Source organism: Clupea harengus, chromosome 1 (genome assembly GCF_900700415.2).
Source record: "Clupea harengus chromosome 1, Ch_v2.0.2, whole genome shotgun sequence".
Lineage (NCBI taxonomy): Eukaryota > Metazoa > Chordata > Actinopteri > Clupeiformes > Clupeidae > Clupea > Clupea harengus.
Window position 1 is genome coordinate 21,074,825 of NC_045152.1, and position 17,500 is coordinate 21,092,324.

Sequence of the window (17,500 nt, forward strand, 5' to 3'; positions counted from 1 at the left end):
AATGCCCAATCAAAATGAGGGACAACTTTTCCACTACAAAGTAGTGCGAGTTAGCCCAAACTATATTACTGCCTCCGAAGGTTGGCCATGTCAAGAACACAGGCGAGCGCCGCAACACCATTTGGCAGCCCCCTCTGTGGTCGGACAGACCAGATACGTCCATCTGACGTGCCTGCTGTGTACTGCTCCAAGCACGAGACATCGAGCATCAGCCAACTGCTGCTTGGCACTCAGGAACGTCTGAGTGTGTGTGTGTGTGTGTGTGTGTGTGTGTGTGCCAAGAGCCAGGTGGTGGAGCAGGCCAGAGAGGGTGCCGTGGAGACAGAGGGTAGAATGCCAGAGGTGTGTGTGTGTGTGTGTGTGTGTGTGTGTGTGTGTGTGTGAGAGAGAGAGACTGATGGAATTACCTCTGTCCACCTCATTCCAGAGGTGTATGCAGCAGGCTGCATCTGTAAAGCCATCCTGGGGTCACACCTCACCACAGATGGTTTTGGTGAATATTAGATGTCGGCAGATTGGGGTTTGATATCAGACAGTGCAAGGAGTACAAGGGTCTCAGTTGTAGAACAGGGTGGGTATGCTAGATCTTTTGCTTTGTTCCTACTTTGTATTATTACAAGTAGTATTACATTTTCATGCGTTTATTCTTTATTTAGCATACTCACGGTGTTCTTGTTTGAATTTGTATTGTTAGTCCACTGTAATAGCTGTACTGGGCTACTGAACTAATAAACAGTCTGCCCACAGGTTGCGTGGATGGCCGTTAGCTGCTCCGATGTGAACTCAGATAAGTCCTTGACGAACGAGTAGTACATTCTGAGAGAGACATAACATTATTAATTACCACTTTGATACATTTCTAGCCACAAGCGGATCAGTGGTGGTGAATAAATAATTGGGAGTCAGACTGGTAGAGATAGCTTCAAACATCTAAGCAGTCTCACCGGGGCAGCAGATAAGACAATTACGCAATGAACCTTCGGCCTAGTCTGGTTACTGTCCTTGGGCCAGTAGTGGGTCCCTACACGCATCCTAGGACTTTACATTGAACACACACTTCGTTCAGAGCCCCAAGTGCACTGATATCACAAGGCCATGCAGAGTATGTCCAATATAGCTATACAAGACACCACGCTAAATAGACATACAAGACACGCTCAGCAGAAAGGCAAATGTGGCACTAATGCATCGCATCACACACACACACACACACACACACACACACACACACACACACACACACACACACACACACACACACACACACACACACACACACACACACACACACACGTCTCAGTCAGTTACAGGTAAGGAGGAAGGAGAGCGAAAGACAAGAGGAAAAACAAATGGCGCTTTTCCATTGCAGGAACAAGTGGGACATTTAATATTGCGTGCTCCGACCGCAGGAAAAGACCCTGCAGGATCTTTAGCAGGGCTGTTTCCAGGGGAGAAATAAGTACCTTATTCAGGGTTAGTAATTCTGTGTGGCCCTGAAACTGCTGGGTGGTGCTTGCTGTGATGGTTGACACTTATTGGTTAAACGCGACATGAGTGGAACACAACAAGCAGTGCCATTTTTTTTAAAACAGCGGTCTAATGTTGGTGCTGTCGCTGGAGAAATATATCGTCATTTTGTAAAGCTCAGAACTGACGTTACAATCAAAGAGCGAAGGCTACGCAAACACGTAGGTCTGGTAGTTCCGCCACTGCAGTGGAGAACCAAGAGCAGAAGGACAGAGCAGTGGCCCATTCCTGCAAACGTTGAAGCCACTTAAAAGTCCCACGAGTTCCTGCGGGGGAAAGGCACCTAAAGGGTCAGAGGCAACAGGAAACTCAATGTCAGGGCCTCCTGTTTGACTCTGATGGAAGCCACCCACCAGCACAGCAGGGACAGGGAGAGGGGGAGGGGGAGAGAGAGAGAAAGAGAGAGAGAAAAAAAGAAAGTGGGCGATCAAAAAGGGCGAGAGAGAGAGAGAGAGAGAGAGTGAGAGAGAGCAGTGCTAATGTTCCAAATGGCAAAAGAGTTAAGAGGAGCTAATAGAAAGGAGAGAGAAGTGAGGAGAAAATGAGAAAAGAAAAGTGTGGGTGGAGCGGTGATGATGCAGAGCTGGACAGCTTGAAGGAGAAGAGGAGCGACAAATCTCTCTCTCACACACACACACACACACACACACACACACACACACACACACACAGGTGTTTCTTGTGTGATACATGGCGGGGTGTCCTTGAGCTGCAGGCGGGAGACAATCAGGCTGTGCGCTCTTGAGGGGAGGACCTCCCGTGCCTCATGTGCGGAGGAGACGCAATAGGAGGCTCTTTCTCCTGCACTCTCAAGGAGCAGTGGGCGTGCGAGGAGCGAGGAGCGAGCGAGCGCCTGAGCCCAGCTCCTGTGCCCCCCCACTGCGTCACAGCTGGTAAACTGGCACTGGTCTGTGGGCACTCACTGGCCGGATTTGTCCCTGTGACTTAACTCGTCTCCATTTGACGCAATTCTGCTGGCTGAGGGTCGGCCAGTGTGACTAGTGTTCGCTTTGTCTGTCGCATGTCTGCCCAGTGCATCTGCAGCACGTCTGCGTGTGATATTCACTCTGTTGCATATCTGAACAGCCCATCTACAGAGGAGGGGGGGTGTCTCCATTTAGACCTGTGGCTTTCATGCAAATGAAAACTTGAGTCAAAGTTACATTGAAGTGTCAATGTGCTGGCTTGATACTCTGCCAGTCTCCGCAGTATTCCTGCGGTAATCTCAAACAAACAGCCAAAGTGAGAGAGCTGTGTGTAGGTATTTGATCAGGAGAGCAGGAGGTCTATTATGACATCTATTCTGGGTTCTGTATCTGAAAGCTGCTTTCCAAAGTGCTCAGTAAAAAAACTCTTGCAATGTACACAGAGAACATACAGCAAACTCACGGTGTGTGTGTGTGTGTGTGTATGTGTTCGTCTGTGTGTGTGTGTGTGTGTTCGTCTGTGTGTGTGTGCACCCGCAGCTGTCAGTCAAGCCCCCTGGAGAGTGATTAATGGAACCAGCTGTAGGGACCAGGCTGTGCGTTGTACATGAGCACACACAAACACACACACATACTTAGACACACACAACCAAGCATTTATCACCCACTTATTAGCTAACACCAGCAAAGACAAGAGCAGAGAAGGACAGCAGAGAGAGGAGAGAGGCGGCATAAGGATGAAGGGGAACAGTCACAACTCTGGGTTCTCATCTACTCTCTCTCACACACACACACACACACACACACACACAAACACCTAACTTCTCTAACACTAACCCAATCTCCTGGTTTCATTACTGGGAAACTATGGTCTAACCATGGTCCAAGGTCTAGGGATACACCACCCAGGTAGAGGCGGCCAGCTGATTGCGATAAAGCACTTCACCAGAGCAGGGAGCGGTCTCTCCCATCTGCGAGTCCACTTCAACGCATCCTCCTGACGCCACAAGGCCTCGCCTGTATAGGTCTGAGTGACCTTCACGCCCCAATGACAATGGGCCAGGCACCAAACGACAACACTTTTCACTATGGTAACATTAATGCTATTGCTGCCATTTGGCCTGACCATGGGGAAAACATGGTCAAAACAAGGCCAAGAGACTAGCTATAGAATAGACTGAAGTACTGCTAGCTTCCTGAAGCCCTACTTAGTAACTCTCTGCCGAGTCTCAAGTGCTGTGTACGTGAGAACTCAACTGATGACATGGTGTCAGTCTAATAACTACAGAGGAAAATGCAAAGTGGGATTGCTCAACAGCAGGAGAGGATGGCTAACCCTTGCCCAGCAAATGAGCCTAACACTGATTTATTATAATTATAATAATATTATAATCTGGACCACATGATCATACAGCACACAGTAGGCTTCATGATTAATAAAACAGTATTCAAAATTAGTTTTGTAATTTAGCAATTAGTTTGTGTGCAATAAGCTACATAATTTAACCAGATCAAGGCAAAAATGTAATCATCTGACCATTTATTAAGTGCAAGGTCTAAAGTGTTAAAAGACTTTAGTGTTACTAATTCCACCCATCCTCCCTGCTTTAAGCGTAAAGAACATCAATGATACTTCGATTACTTTGAAATCCAAAAAAGTCAATGTCACAGAGTCTGCTGGAATAACGAGTTTAAATGAAAGTACTGATAAATAGGATGATTTATTGGATGTAGCAGATTTATCCAATAATACACTGAGCGACTAAAGAAACCAACATCTTTGAGAATGAGTCTGATGGTTTATGGTGTAGCCCATGAGTCTACTTGGCTGTTTTGGATTTGATTGACATTCACCCCCCCATTAAAGTTTTCTTTAATAAGGTCTTTCTAATATAAGAAATATGTTTCAATTGTTAAAATAAGGGTTAAAATAAAACCATTTAACTTGATCCAATAGAAGAGAACATGCTGTCTATGAAATCTTCTGTTACAGATCTACTGGGGTTCATTTTAACTAGGGATAAGTGGTGTACGCATGTTGCCACAATAATCATGCGTTTACATTATTTGACAGCAGATGTGACAGAGGTGGAAAAATGTACAATTTCGTCATTATGCGCGATAACGAATATATATACATATATATATGTGTATATATATACATATATATATACAGAATGTAATCGTCAATGTAGTCCTACACGAGGAAGCTCCACATAACTTGGGAGAATGGGATGTTTAATGTTGAGGCTAACTGGTACTTGTCCTCTTAGCATAACAGTTAACAGGTAACGGTAAACTACACTACTGTGTAAAAGTTTGGAATCACTTAGAAATGTCTTAATTTTTGAAAGAATAATATTTTTTGAAGTGTAAATATTGTTATTGATCAGAAATATAATATAGTGTAGACACTGTTATATATGACTATTATAGCTGTAAACGGAAATGGAAATATCTACATGGGCGTAAAAGGCCCAGGCTCCTGTGTATTAATTATGCATTATGCTAGCTAATCCTAAATGTTCATGTCAAGGCTAACTTATCAATAGAAAACCCTTTTGCGATTATGTTTATGTGGCGGAAAACTCCTGTGTTTCCTGTGTCAGGAAGCAATAAAATGGCCTTATTTGGGCTACTTGAGTATCTGGAGCATCAGCAGTTGTAGATTTGATTATGATCTAAAAATGTTCAGAAGGAAAAGGCGTTCCTAAGAAACAAATACGTTTACTATTTGTCTAAGAAATTAAGGCTATTTCATGCAAGAAAATGGCAAGGAATTGAAGATATTTTACAAAGTTGTGTCCATATCCTTCACGTAACAGTGCAAACTGGCACTGACTAGGATACACAGAGAAGCGGGAGGCACTGGAAGATAAAAACATCAGAACGTCTAGTTTGAGAAACCTTTCCTCACAGGTCCTCAGCTGGCAGCTTCATTAAACTGCACCCACAACACACCAGTTTCATTAACATCAGTGAAAATGCTCTTCTAGGAAGAGGTTCAAAGAAAGAAACAGTTCCGAGACTGGCCAATAAAAAGGAAAAGACTCAAATGTGCCAAAGGAAATAGATACAGGGTGGAAGATGAGTGAAAATATATTCTACACAGACCGGTCTAAGTTGAGGTGTCACAGAGAAGAAATTCTGTGAGGTGCAGAACAAATGAAAAGATGGTGGAGGAGTACTTGACACCATCTCTCAAGCACGGTAGAGGAAGTGTCATGGTCTGGAGGGTGCTGGTATAACATATCATTTGTAGAGAGTAAAAGGGATCTTTAACAGGGAAGACTACAGCTCCATTGTACCACAACTCCATTGCCATGCCTTAGTCGGTGTACAGCACTTGACCGGAGCCAGTCATCATCCTACAACAAGACAGTGACCCAAAGCATCAGGCTATAATGCTGGGAAGTTAATATTTGCTGCAAATTGGAGGATTCTTTGATTAATGCAAATTTTCAAGCACAAAATTGTTATTTCAATTTAGAAATGGTCAATACATATTTTTGATTCATTTCGCATCTTATTTGATGGATACGAATGCACCTATACGTGTCTTTTTCTGGGTGATTCCAAACTTTTGAATGGTAGTGTACCTGCTGATTACTTTATTGGTGTAGCCGGTCAGTGTGTGCTGACTGAGGACTCGAAGAGCTGCAAAAAGTATAAAACACTGATATCACAGCTTACTGCATAGCTATTAAAACATGTTGCTACTAGTACCTTGCCTTTGACTGGCACCTTTTCTCAAAACTTGTTGTATAGGGCTGCCTGGCCCGTCGCTAAGCTGATTTTGTTTTATGTATTGATTAGAAATGTGTAATCGATACTTTCAGCTTGCTGCTTACTTTGGATACACGCAGCAGTCCTTTCTGCTTTAAGCACCTTGATTGTATCAGAAAGCTACCCCTACTTTTTTTTTGGTTTCTAACACCGTAACGTCTTCTGGCTGCTTTTAATAAGCACTACTGCTAGACTCTTGATTTTCCCAAAATGTGTATTGTTATGTAGGCTAGCCTACCTGTACATTTCTTCGCTTCGGGCACACAACACCTCAGAAAAACACATATGCTATATTACAGTACTGTAAAGAGTACTACTCACAGTTAACCATGTAAAACTGTGTTGTTGTAGTATGTCATCCCAAGTTAAAAGTCTAGTTATGTAGTAGTCACCTGATATGAGCAGCGTTCAGTGAGCAACTATAGGCAAATGAGCTCGAGCGACTTCCGGTTACGATTTTTCAAAATAAAAGTCCCTTATTAGCCCCGTGTTTTCTTAAACTATCAGAGATATTAATTTCATAGTAACATCAAAATGGGTTAAAAACGATTCACTGATGTTACAAAAGTATGGTTTTCTTGTTTTAATATAATGAACAATGACTAAACAGACAATATTGTATTAAGAAAAAGTAAAACACACCCCATTATGCTGATAAAAGGATTATGCCTTTATTAAAGTTGGTTGAACTTGTTCAGAACTGTAAAGAAAGGGTGAAATATGTTTAGCAGTCATTATTCTGGTCATTCACTGTGAAAAAACACTTGACACACAGATCACACAGGTGAAAAGGGATTATCTCCAATGCCAGGGTATTGCCATGTGACACGTATCACTCTTTGCTGAAAAAACTAAAGATTGTGTCTCAATGAAAGGGGGGTGGAATATGTTCAGGACACTCCAAACATTAAATAAAATGTGTGAAGTAGTTCAGATTTGCGTCCCTGAAGGCTCCACAATACTTTAAACATAGGTGATCAGACAGGCGAAAATGCATTATCTTCAATGGCAGGGCCATGTGACATGTATCACTCTTTGCTGAAAAAACTAAAGATTGTGTCTCAATGAAAGGGGGGTGGAATATGTTCAGGACACTCCAAACATTAAATAAAATGTGTGAAGTAGTTCAGATTTGCGTCCCTGAAGGCTCCACAATACTTTAAACATAGGTGATCAGACAGGCGAAAATGCATTATTTTCAATGGCAGGGCCATGTGACATGTATCACTCTTTGCTGAAAAAACTAAAGATTGTGTCTCAATGAAAGGGGGGTGGAATATGTTCAGGACACTCCAAACATTAAATAAAATGTGTGAAGTAGTTCAGATTTGCGTCCCTGAATGCTCCACAATACTTTAAACATAGGTGATCAGACAGGCGAAAATGCATTATTTTCAATGGCAGGGCCATGTGACATGTATCGCTCTTTGCTGAAAAAACTAAAGATTGTGTCTCAATGAAAGGGGGGTGGAATATGTTCAGGACACTCCAAACATTAAATAAAATGTGTGAAGTAGTTCAGATTTGCGTCCCTGAAGGCTCCACAATACTTTAAACATAGGTGATCAGACAGGCGAAAATGCATTATCTTCAATGGCAGGGCCATGTGACATGTATCACTCTTTGCTGAAAAAACTAAAGATTGTGTCTCAATGAAAGGGGGGTGGAATATGTTCAGGACACTCCAAACATTAAATAAAATGTGTGAAGTAGTTCAGATTTACGTCCCTGAATGCTCCACAATACTTTAAACATTGGCCTACACACAGGCGAAAATGCATTTATTCAATGACAGGGCCATGTGACACGTATCACTCTATGCTGATGAAACTAAAAATTGTGTCTGAATGAAAGGGGGGTGGAATATGTTCAGGACACTCCAAACATTAAATAAAATGTGTGAAGTAGTTGAGATTTACGTCCCTGAATGCTCCACAATACTTTAAACATAGGCCTACACACAGGCGAAAATGCATTACCGTCAATGGCAGGGCCATGTGATACGTATGACACTTTGCTGAAAAAACTAAAGATTGTGTCTCAATGAAAGGGGGGTGGAATATGTTCAGGACACTCCAAACATTAAATAAAATGTGTGAAGTAGTTGAGATTTACGTCCCTGAGTGCTCCACAATACTTTAAACGTACGTGTCACATGGCCCTGCCATTGAACATAATGCATTTTCGCCTGTCTGATCACCTATGTTTAAAGTATTGTGGAGCATTCAGGGACGTAAATCTCAACTACTTCACACATTTTATTTAATGTTTGGAGTGTCCTGAACATATTCCACCCCCCTTTCATTGAGACACAATCTTTAGTTTAATCAGCAAAGTGTCATACGTATCACATGGCCCTGCCATTGAAGTTAATGCATTTTCGCCTGTGTGTAGGCCTATGTTTAAAGTATTGTGGAGCCTTCAGGGACGTAAATCTCAACTACTTCACACATTTTATCTAATGTTTGGAGTGTCCTGAACATATTCCACCCCCCTTTCATTGAGACACAATCTTTAGTTTTTTCAGCAAAGAGCGATACATGTCACATGGCCCTGCCATTGAAAATAATGCATTTTCGCCTGTCTGATCACCTATGTTTAAAGTATTGTGGAGCATTCAGGGACGCAAATCTGAACTACTTCACACATTTTATTTAATGTTTGGAGTGTCCTGAACATATTCCACCCCCCTTTCATTGAGACACAATCTTTAGTTTAATCAGCAAAGTGTCATACGTATCACATGGCCCTGCCATTGAAGTTAATGCATTTTCGCCTGTGTGTAGGCCTATGTTTAAAGTATTGTGGAGCATTCAGGGACGTAAATCTCAACTACTTCACACATTTTATTTAATGTTTGGAGTGTCCTGAACATATTCCACCCCCCTTTCATTGAGACACAATCTTTAGTTTTTTCAGCAAAGAGTGATACATGTCACATGGCCCTGCCATTGAAGATAATGCATTTTCGCCTGTGTGTAGGCCTATGTTTAAAGTATTGTGGAGCATTCAGGGACGTAAATCTCAACTACTTCACACATTTTATTTAATGTTTGGAGTGTCCTGAACATATTCCACCCCCCTTTCATTGAGACACAATCTTTAGTTTTTTCAGCAAAGAATGATACATGTCACATGGCCCTGCCATTGAAGTTAATGCATTTTCGCCTGTGTGTAGGCCTATGTTTAAAGTATTGTGGAGCCTTCAGGGACGTAAATCTCAACTACTTCACACATTTTATTTAATGTTTGGAGTGTCCTGAACATATTCCACCCCCCTTTCATTGAGACACAATCTTTAGTTTTTTCAGCAAAGAGCGATACATGTCACATGGCCCTGCCATTGAAAATAATGCATTTTCGCCTGTCTGATCACCTATGTTTAAAGTATTGTGGAGCATTCAGGGACGCAAATCTGAACTACTTCACACATTTTATTTAATGTTTGGAGTGTCCTGAACATATTCCACCCCCCTTTCATTGAGACACAATCTTTAGTTTTTTCAGCAAAGAATGATACATGTCACATGGCCCTGCCATTGAAGTTAATGCATTTTTGCCTGTGTGTAGGCCTATGTTTAAAGTATTGTGGAGCCTTCAGGGACGTAAATCTCAACTACTTTACAGATTTTATTTAATGTTTGGAGTGTCCTGAACATATTCCACCCCCCTTTCATTGAGACACAATCTTTAGTTTTTTCAGCAAAGAGCGATACATGTCACATGGCCCTGCCATTGAAGTTAATGCATTTTCGCCTGTCTGATCACCTATGTTTAAAGTATTGTGGAGCCTTCAGGGACGTAAATCTGAACTACTTCACACATTTTATTTTATGTTTGGAGTGTCCTGAACATATTCCACCCCCCTTTCATTGAGACACAATCTTTAGTTTTTTCAGCAAAGAGTGATACATGTCACATGGCCCTACCATTGAAGATAATGCATTTTCGCCTGTCTGATCACCTATGTTTAAAGTATTGTGGAGCATTCAGGGACGTAAATCTCAACTACTTCACACATTTTATTTAATGTTTGGAATGTCCTAAACATATTCCACCCCCTTTCATTGAGACACAATCTTTAGTTTCATCAGCAAAGAGTGATACATGTCACATGGCAATACCCTGCCATTGAAGATAATGCATTTTCGCCTGTGTGATCTGTTTGTCAAGTGTTTTTTCACAGTGAATGACCAGAATAATGACTGCTAAACATATTTTACCCTTTCTTTACAGTGTTCTGAACATGTTCAACCAACTTTATTGAAGACATAATCCTTTTATCAGCAGATTGTTGTGTGTTTTACTGTTTCTTACTACAATATTTACAATGATGCCTGTTTAGTCAGTGTTCCCTATATTTAAACAAGAAAATCATACTTTTGTAACATCAGTGAATCGTTTTTAACCCATTTTGATGTTACTATGAAAGTAATATTAATTGTCAATTTTCAGCTACATCTTAGTCATTATCAAAGTATCCTGTAAGCTTAAAATTAACTCACTATATCTTGCCTTGTTTTAAAGCAAGTTAATATAATGCACAGTTAACAAAATACCATTATAAAGTCTGATCTAGCGAGTAGACAGATTAGGACTTTATAATGACAAATAGGCTACTATAACTTTCAAACACGCTTTTAACTATTTTCCCGATCATTAGGACAAATGGAACAATAAAACTCGTTGCATATGAAAGGTTTTTATATTACCCAGTCGATTAACAGGGTTGTTTGTTGTAAAAACCTTTCATTTGATACAACAAACTCATTTTACTTCCTCGTTTCGTTTTACTTCCTGGGGTTATTGTGGGTTATCGTTGCTAGCAGAACGGAACTCCTGATATGCTGGGCTAATACGCAGAGTAATGTTAAATTAAATGCTGACATCCAACATGGGTTAGCATTATGCTAGTAGCTTGGCAGCTCTGTCACTTCTTATGTGACCATTTATGGGCAGTCTATTGATCACTAATCAAAACAATAGTGACAGATATGTTTAAGTTTATGACTAACCTGTGCTAAAGTATGTAAAAGGCGATGTATGAGCAGATATGTGGACACAAATGAACGTTAGTTCCTTGTCGTAGGTTGTTATCGGCTAAATTAACTAACGTTAGCTGTTGGCTGACACTGCTAAGGCCTAAAAGCTATGCTATGATAGCTAGTTAACAAGTGGTCTGTTGTGGTAGACATTAACGTACCTTCTCACTTTGAATACATAAGCAAGACATCAGCTGTAATACAGGCTGTTATTAATGACGTGCTTTAAGCCAAAGATTTTATAGCGCTGCAGTTTGGTTTAAATGGTTCAGGAAAATCTCTGATAGCCAGCCAAATATGTAAACATAACGCTAACATGAGTTACTAATGCCAGCTTTGCCAGTGAAGATCGGCTCAACTAACACCTGCTCACTAGCTAATTAACAAGTGAGTCAATTCGAGTTACCTTATCATCTTGAATCACCAAAAACAGAATATCCACTGAATTATAGGCTACAATTAATATGAAGTGTTTCTCCATTCATTTCAATGGGAAAAACAGAATGAAAAGCTAGAATGAAGAAACAAATGAATAAAAAAAACAAATGAACGATTGGGCCTTTTAAAAGGCTGTGCACACACCAGGATCACTGCCTTAGGACGGACATATAAGCACTGGAATGGCATTGATATCTCTAAAACTGTTGGAGAAGCCCAGAAATGCGAGTGGTAATAACAATAAAAACAACAATACAAATAATAAAACAAGAGCAATTAACAGGAGCAATACATTTATAGATGTCCACTGGTGGAATGAGGTCAGATGAAATGTTCAGAATAGGTTGTCTTGGAGATACGCACAGACAGAGAGAGACAAACACACACACTAGTCTGAACACTTTCCTGGGTCCTGATTTAGAAAACTCGGGTTCTGGCCTATTCATTTATTCATGTATGCATGAATCTCCGTAACTCGTTTGTGTGTTTGTTCAGAGATGTTCAGGGCGCCTTCAGGCGTGAAATGGTTCCTCCATTCGCCACCCCCAATACACCACCCTCTCCCCCCTTCTGCCTCCCCGAGAAGACCAAACCAAAATAGGCAAATGAAGAAAGTTCATTAAGTTCTGGAACACTTGTTCTCCCACTCACGGTTTCATTTTCCCAAACAGCCCACTGCTTGCTGCTCTAATCGAAACAGAGTCTACTGCGCGCACACACACACACACACACACACAGTGGGGCAACCACAAACCCCTTTTCAGAGAAACACAAACAGCCTATACAAACAGGATTCGCAAACACTTTTGACACTGACACACAAACTTTGTGCCCCACAGAAGAAGAAAAAAACGAGGCAACAAGGCAGCATACACAATGCTCCATAATTAACGCCTTGGGAAAGTACACAATGCTCACCATGCTATACACACACACACAAACCAAAGACGAGTGTATTTGCGTGCACACACACACCACAAAAAAACTTCTTTAGTGCAAACACAATATTGTGGGTCACCGAGGTTGAACACAGCTTAGTGTGTGTGTGTGTGTACGCGCTCACTTTTCCCTGCGGCCGGCATCAATAGGCCGTGCGTCTGAACCACGTGGAGAGTGTCGAAACATGTAAGCATGCCATGTGTCGGGGAACAAAGGGAAGAGACACAAGAGGTCTCCTGGAGGCTGTCATTAATGGGCTTCTTTTCAGAGAGAGAGTGGGGAAGAGGAGGCTCCTACACACACACACACACACGTGTGGCCAGCACCCACAGAACCGCACCACTGCCAGTTAGTGCTGTTTAGTGATTAGAGCTGTCCGACATTTACACAGAGGGAAACACACACACACGCACTCCACTGCTCTGACAGAACTAACACATCTCCTAGTTAGACATGACCTCAAGAAAACTATGCTACAGAGTCTGGGGATGTGCACAAACACTTACTTACTCACTCACACACACACACACACACACACACACACACACACACACACACACACACACACACACACACACACACACACACACACACACACACACACACACACACACACACACACACACACACACACACACACACACACAAAAAACACAGCGCCAAATGTAAGTCAGTCAGATGGAACAGCAGTTATCCCAGAAAATCAGACACTACACATTCTTCTCTCTCTCACTGTGTCTGTCTCTAGACTAGCATTCAGCAATGGTTTGCACTCCATCTTTGACAGTGCGATCACAAAGAGAGGCTGATAGCTTTGAGACTACAAGGCAGAAATCCTCTTGAACAGCAACTCCCAGGAGGCTTTGCGAGGTTCTGGAAAACTGACTTTGGTCAGGTTAAAAGCAGCTACTGACACAGTGAGAGGCCTCCCCAAGGAGATCTCTATTCAATAATATATAGTCTTCAATTAATACCCCCCCCCCCCCCCCCTCCCCTCTCTCTCTGCCCCACACACACACACACACTCTTCCTCCCCAGTGGGATGAAGTGCAGGGGGAAAACAGTGTTGATCATCTCTGACACAGCACACACACTCTTAACCCTACTCTTCCACCTCCTCCTCCTCCTCTCTCTCACTCCTTCCCTTCTTTCTTCCAGGAAGTCACTAGCAGCTGCTCACCCATCCACCACATTTCACTTCCTCCCAGTTCTCTTTCCACACCTCCATCTCCCTCTCCCCCCTTCTTCCTGTCTCTGTCTCACTTTCTGTCTCTCTCTCAATCCCACCTCCTCTTTGTTTCTGTCTCTCATCCACTCACTACCTATTCTCCCCTCTCCATCTCCAACTCCTCACTCATCCTTCTCTCCCTCTACCCATCTCTCTTCTCCTCTCTCACTTCTCTCTCTCTTCTCTCTTTCTCCTGGGGAGTGTTGGTAGCAGCTGGTGCAGCTGTGGAGAATCTCTGAGACAGCAGTGTGACATATGGCTGTGCTGGGTGAGGGATGGGTGCTGTCACCCAGCTAAGAGCTCACAGCTCAGCCCCAGCCAGCCAGCCAGCCAGCCAGCCAGCCAGCCAGTCAGCCAGCCAGCCAGCCAATGTGTGTGTGTGTGTGTGTGCACGTGACCATCCGTGCCTCTGTATGTGCGCGTGCCAGTGTGTGCCTGTGTGTGGGGTGTGTATATATATATGTGGTGTGTGAGTGTACAGTGATCTAGTGACTGAACAAAAGAAAGGCCTAGAAGAAAGGTAGGAGAGGACAGGAAAGCATGACGGGAAGAAAGAGAGGGGAGAAACAAATAAATGGGGTACAGACAAAAGCTGGGAAGAAGGACAGAATTCTTGACAGAATTCACCCCATCATCTCCCTTATATTTCTCCATAGGGGAATAACAATGGAGTGCACACACACACACACTTTCATTTCTCCTCCTCTCCCCCAGTAATGACACAGAATGAAACACCTTTAATGGGAGGTATCTGCTCATTATATACCTGCCGATGTCTACGGTTGTGACAGGGAGGAGGGAGAGGGGGAGTGAGGGAGGGAGGAATGGAAAGAGAGTGAGATAAAAAGTGAAAGGGAGAGAAATAGAAAACAAAAACAGAGGGGAGAGCAGGGGAGAGAGTGGGGAGGGCGAATGCAAGAGAGAAAACAAAAACCACGGAGGGAGAGAGAGAGAGAGGGGTGTGCTGAGCCACTTTTGAGTGAGCAAGGAAGGAGAGAAGAAGAATGAGGCAGAGGTGCAGAGCTTAGTGAAACATCTCTCCCCACTTCTTCACCCCCTCTCTCCATCTGTCTTTCTCACTCTTTCTCACTCATTCTCCCTCTCCTCCTCCTCCTCCTCCTCCTCCTCCCCAATCCCTCTCCGAGGCAATGGAACACCACGTGCAGAGCTGAGAAGCCAGCAGTCTAACACTGCGCGCACACACACACACACACACACACACACACACTCAAATCACACGTACACACACAGCCTGCCTTGAGAGTTGTGTTTTCAGGTTACGTACAGACTGCATTATTTCCTACTGCAGTTTGGGGATGAACCAGAAACTAATGCTGCCAGGATTGGCAACAGTCTCACCGGGCAACACCAGTCCCTTAGATTAAAAAAAGACCGCTATCTGTATACACACACACACACACACACACACACCACCTGTGTACACGCATGCATACACACGTGTTTGCATATCTTTCCAAAAAACACACATATCTTTTTCCTAACACACACAAAACCACTCAGGATGAACTGAGGACATCAGGCTGCCTCTGCGTCAACAAACTTAGGTTTGGAAACAGTTTAAACAGACTAGCATGGTTCCTCTCCCTCTCTCATGCCCAACCCCTCTCCCCTCGTCTCCCCCTCTGTCCCTCTTCTCCTTTATAGGAGGCACAGGATTTGGGTCCACGTTTACTCCCCACGCGTAAGGTTCATTAGGATTGTTTGGCACGATCACAGCTGTGCGCTTTAAAGATTCATGGGTGTGGAGTGAATTAGCAGAGCCATTAGCATACCCCTCACACACACACACACACACACACACACACACCAGGAGTGTGTGGAGGATGGGACGAGACGGACGGCGAGGGCTCGAGAGCGGCGCGCGGTGAGCCGCTGCCGACGCTTGGAGGCGTCAAGTGAGGTCCAACGAGGTGAATCACCACAAGACCCCGTCAAGTGAGGTCCAACGAGGTGAATCACCACAAGACCCCGTCAAGTGAGGTCCAACGAGGTGAATCACCACAAGACCCCGTCAAGTGAGGTCCAACGAGGTGAATCACCACAAGACCCCAGTCGCGAGCGCCTGTGCGGGGAGAAGCAGAGTGATATCCAATGACGCGCTGGGTTACTTAACTCCTGGCCAATGACGCGCTGGGTTACTTAACTCCTGGCGAATGACGTGCAGCGATGCAGAGATGACGCACCGCGAAGCCTCTTACGTATTGAGGCTTTCGCTTTGCCTCATAGTAGCGGTTACTTTCCCTTCGAGTGCTTGGCTCTATGGGAATAAACTAACTATCTAACAACGCTCTCCAGGCCAAGCATGTTGAGGGTGCTGAACCATCTCGTGACGTACGAGGATGTGAGCCAATCAGCTTCACGGGACGACGAGTGAGATGTCACATTTGATTGGCTTACCTCACAAAACAAGGTGAGCTTGTCATCTGGGAGTAGTCCGTTGGCCTCATCCAGCAGGAAGTCCCGCCTAATGAATTTCTTGAAGCCCCAGTCCTTGCCCTGCACGAAGCGGTACGCCCTCTGGCTCTCTGTAGACAGACACACACACACACACACACACACACACACACACACACACACACACACACACACACACACACACACACACACACACACACACACAGGGATATAAAAGAAAAGGGCAAACCAGGTCAACATTACATCTACAATTCCCACCACAACGCAGAAGATTAACATGATTGAGCGAGACAAAGAGTCCCATGAGGAAGAGGGGAAACAGGAAGAGGAAGGTGCACAAATCAACCTCTCTGGGGTTCTCTCCTCCACCTCTTCACCCTCACTCTTACTCCCCGTGTCTCTCTATACACACACACACACACACACACGTAATGCACACCTTCTGCCAAACACAAGGCGACACACGGGCACGCTGTGCCACTTCAGGAGAGGGCACGGGTGAGGAGGAGAGCCAGCCAATCAGTCCAATTCAGAGCGCTGCCAACTGAACCCGTCTCTGGCAGACCAGAACACAGCACATGACCAAGGGCAGGGCCCCCCTCTCCCCGTGAGCAGCCCCAGCGCCGCACCTCTCAGCGGGGGAGGAGGGCCTACAGGCGCGGGCCATCGGTCTCGCCCCGTGGTTCACTCCAGCCATTAGGGGGCATGTGCAGTGCCTTTAAACACATGGAGTTATTCAGATTCATTCAAATCCCTGCCTTGGCTGAACGAACGTGTGTGGGTGTGTGTGAGTGTGCGTGTTGGTATAGAGGAAAAGGGAGCTGTGAAATGGGGATGTTTCTGTTTCATCCTGTCCCATGAGACACACACACACACACACACACACACACACACACACACACACACACACACACACACACACACGGCCCGTCTCAGAGAGTGACACAAATCCAAATAGTCTTAAGGGTGTTTTTCTTTTCTTGTCTTCTCCACACTGACTGAGAGGAGAGGGGGGGGGGTCTCATCCCACACTTCTCTCACCCCCCACACGTCATTCCTTCCCCTCTCTGATTACCATTTTACTCGGCACAGCTGTTTCCCTCCATCCTATTCCTCATACTCCTTCATATCTGCTCTATATAGTTTACTGTGTGTGCCCTCCCTCCGACTCCCTGCCC

At 44.1% G+C, this 17,500-nt stretch overlaps 1 protein-coding gene across 1 annotated transcript in view; it reads right to left on the bottom strand.

Annotated features, from left to right (window-relative positions):
• The window catches only part of LOC105898864 (speckle type BTB/POZ protein), a 41,523-nt gene that overhangs the window by 12,376 nt on the left and 11,647 nt on the right, over positions 1-17,500 (bottom strand). Inside the window, exon 4 of the mRNA XM_012825971.2 lies at positions 16,305-16,432. Coding sequence (XP_012681425.1) covers positions 16,305-16,432 — 128 coding nt within the window. The remainder of the gene's footprint in view (positions 1-16,304; positions 16,433-17,500) is intronic.